At 37.9% G+C, this 3,571-nt stretch overlaps 1 protein-coding gene across 1 annotated transcript; it reads left to right on the top strand.

Moving 5' to 3' along the window:
- Positions 1 to 480: 480 nt before the first annotated feature.
- LOC148815801 (NLR family CARD domain-containing protein 3-like) lies at positions 481 to 3,038 on the top strand. The gene is made up of 3 exons (XM_088904692.1): positions 481 to 629; positions 785 to 1,638; positions 2,992 to 3,038. The coding sequence occupies exons 1-2, from the start codon at positions 481 to 483 to the stop codon at positions 1,623 to 1,625; spliced, it is 990 nt and encodes a 329-aa protein (XP_088760818.1). The 3' UTR covers positions 1,626 to 1,638; positions 2,992 to 3,038.
- Positions 3,039 to 3,571: the final 533 nt, after the last annotated feature.

Below are 3,571 nucleotides of genomic sequence, written 5' to 3'. Positions count from 1 at the left end.
ATTACATGTTATTTATGTTATGTTATTACATGTTACTGTTATTGCTATTATGTTACTGTCTATTGTCTTATCTTCTGTCCTATTTATATAATGTACCTGAGTGACTAATGAGAAACACTTTTCATTATACTATGCACCTATGTAAGTTTAATGACAATAAAGTTGAATTGAATTGAATGATGGGAGTCGCTGGCATCGGGAAAACATTCTCTGTGCAGACATTTATCCCTGACTGGGCTACTGGAAAAGACAACCAGGACTTTGACTTTATATTTTTTCTTCCATTCCGTGAAATTAACTTGATCCAAGCAGAAATGAGTTTACAGGAACTAATTCAATGTTTCTGTCCAGAAATAAAATCCCTTGATAAGATTTTGGATTGCTGCAAAATCCTTTTCATTTTTGATGGTGTGGATGAAAGCAGACATCCTTTTAACTTTGAAACAAACCAGATCTGGTCTGATCTGAAAATCGTTGGATATGTTGTTAACAAACCTCATCAAGGGAAACTTTCCCATTAACACCTCCATCTGGATTACTTCCAGGCCGGCTGCAGCAGGTTTGATCCCTCCAGAGCTCATCAGCAGGGTGACAGAGGTCCAAAGGTTTGATGACCAGCAGAAGGAAGAGTATATCAGAAAGAATTGTAAGAACAGAACTCTAGCAAACAGAATTATTTCACATGTAAAGACACTGAGGAGTCTTTACATGTTGTGCTATATTCCTGTTTTGTGCTAGATTGTAGTTAGTGTTCTGGAGCACACATTGGAAGAGAACAGTGAAGAGAGTCCAAAGACATTGACAGATCTCTATACAAACTTTCTACTTGTGTTACTGACAGCAAGGAAGGGAAAGAGAAGAAAGAAAATATCCTCAAATCAAATCAAGAAGCAATTCTGAAGCTGGGAAACCTGGCGTTTGAAAATCTGGAGAAAAACATCACTGTGTTCTATGAAAAAGATCTGAGAGAATATGGCATCAATATCAACAACTCTTCTCTTTACTCAGGGGTATGCAAGGATATATTCAAACAAGATTCCGTCTTATTTGAGGAAAAGGTGTACAGCTTTTTACACCTGACAGTCCAGGAATATTTTGCAGCTCTGTATGTTTTTGGATCTTATCACAACAACTATTTTAACCCACTAAAGAAAAAATATAAGGATTCCACTTTAAAAAGAAAACCGAAGCTCACTTTGAATAAAAATGCTCTGGAAAGAGCCATCCAGAGCAGTAATGGCCACCTTGACTTTTTTGTCCGATTCCTTCTGGGAATTGAAATGGAGAACAACCAGAAGCTTTTGAAGGGATTTCTGTCACACTCACAAGATTACCCCAGTGATATCCAGAAAACAGCAGAACATATCAAGAAACTAATTAAAAAAACTTCCTCTCCTGAAAGACGCATGAACCTTTTCCACTGCCTGAGTGAACTGAAGGACCAGTTTTTACTGGATGAGTTCAATGTGACTCTGGATGCAGTAAAGCATTCAGGACAAAGCCTTTCACCTTCCCAGTGTTCAGCACTCGCCTATTTCTCTCTGCTATCTGAGAAACAGATTGATGTTTTTGACATGAGTAAATACGCCACATCAGAGGAGTGTGTATACCTGTGGCAAAGATAACGACAATTCTTTGGTAAGTACCTCACATTTACTTCACACATTGTACATCAAGATAGGATGATGAGTCAAACTGTCCCTGTGAGGGGACGTCTCGTTAGCTGCTCAATGGAGTAGACATGTTCGTCCTCTGCTCTAGCACACTTTCATTTTTTACTATTAAAACCCAGAATTATTTGAACAATTCTTGTATTATTATTGACTCTACTGTATTTAACAGAATGTCTGAACCTAAAGCTAGAACCTCAGAAGCTCCAGCAGAAGGAGACTACCCAAACTGCAGCTTCTGTTTTCTTTGGATGATATAGCTGCAGCTACAATGGCAGCTGTATTGCCTTTTTTATGCTGACATTCAAACTCTATTGTGGCCGTGAGTCACAAACCTAAATCCACTCAGTTGTCTGTAAACTTGCAGGGCCAGCATCTTCTCGTCCTGTAACACACAGCCAAAGACACAGTTTATTGTTGTCATGGACAAACTGCTCCTGTAGTTTTAGCTCTAGTTTTTGTATAACTGAGAAGAGCAAATTTGTACTCTTCTTTTCCAAACAAAAAAAAAAGACAAAGATCTTTTAGACTGCAGTTCTTATCTTCTCTCTGTTGTGATGGTAAGGTATTGACCAAAGTACTGGTGTGAAAGTTGAGGTTGAGGTTGAGGTCCACTCAGTTATTTTGCCATACCAAACAGGATTCCTTAAGGTCTTTATTTTAATCTGAGGCTTTTGTGTCCAAGTCCATGTCCATGGGATGATGTCCAGGTTATTCATAATCTGATTCAGAGAAAGCACTTGACCAGGTGGAGTGACATTATTTATTTGTTTAATCTGGGACTCTGGAGAATTTGAGTTTGGTCCAGACTTTATCTCTTGTATTAGAGTGCTTTATAGCTCTCTTAATGCCTTGGTCTGAATTAATCATTTGTCCTGCAATTACAGTACGTTTATCTATTCATTGGCACAAGACAGGGTTGCCTTGTCGGCCCTATTTTTAGGTTTGTAGAGGGGGTGAGAGATTGAAGGGTTGGTGAAGAACAAGATCTAGCTAGAATTCCTGTAGTAAAATTGTGGAAATAAATAATAATAATCTAAAATAATAAACAATTTTGTTTGAAGAGGTCTGTTGTTTTCACAATGAGACGTGAGTCTATGAGTCAAAGTCTCTTTTTGTTTCCCTTTTCCCATCACGTGTGTCTCTGTTTCCCCCTTTTGGATCCTAAAATTTTATCATCATTCTCATTTCACCCGTGGACTCTAAGATGGGTATAGACGTGACATGTATTATTTCCTAGTTGGGTGCTGTAGTCAAGACTTGGAAAGGAAGATGTGCATGAACTGTGCAGATGTTCAGCTGTGCTCCTTTTTGCCTGCAGGATGGGGAGCTTTAGACTAACAGAGAGATGTTGTGAAGATCTGGTCTCTGTTCTACAGTCTCAACACTCCAATCTAAGAGAGCTGGATCTGAGTGTCAATAAACTCGGGGATTCAGCAGTAAAACTGTTCTTTGTGGCTCTGATGCATCCCAACTGTAAATTAACAACACTAAGGTAAGTTAAGACTGGTGATTTCTTTTTTTTATTGTTTCTATAGTTATGTTAAGACATACAATATTCCCCTTTTCACATACTGCACGTCAAAAAAGGAAACAAAAATACAAAACAAAAAAAGAAGGGAGGCATATAGAAAGTCAAGAAACTAGTTGATCATTTTTCTTGTCTGTGGCATCTTTGTTACTGTCCCACTATCAAGAGACTCAAAATGTAGTCCTTCACATTTTGACCATCTTTTTTTAAAAACACATTGCTGATTTCTAATTCTGTGGGTAAATTTCATTCATAGTCTTGATCATACCACATTTGAACACTAGGTCTAACTTTAGGTAGCAGGTTTAACACTAGGTCTGGCTATAACCACTTTCTACTGATTTGCGTAATGGATGCTAAATACTATTAT

The sequence above is a fragment of the Atractosteus spatula genome, chromosome 24, assembly GCF_055471065.1.
Source record: "Atractosteus spatula isolate fAtrSpa1 chromosome 24, fAtrSpa1.hap1, whole genome shotgun sequence".
NCBI lineage: Eukaryota > Metazoa > Chordata > Actinopteri > Semionotiformes > Lepisosteidae > Atractosteus > Atractosteus spatula.
This window is presented reverse-complemented; position numbering and strand designations above follow the sequence as displayed.

Excerpts from the sequence above, each read along its gene's own strand:
- LOC148815801 (XM_088904692.1), top strand. The coding sequence starts at position 481 with ATGTTGTTAACAAACCTCATCAAGGGAAACTTTCCCATTAACACCTCC. Across the intron at positions 630-784 it reads GATGACCAGCAGAAGGAAGA|AGAGTCCAAAGACATTGACA; the intron begins GTATATCAGAAA and ends AGAACAGTGAAG.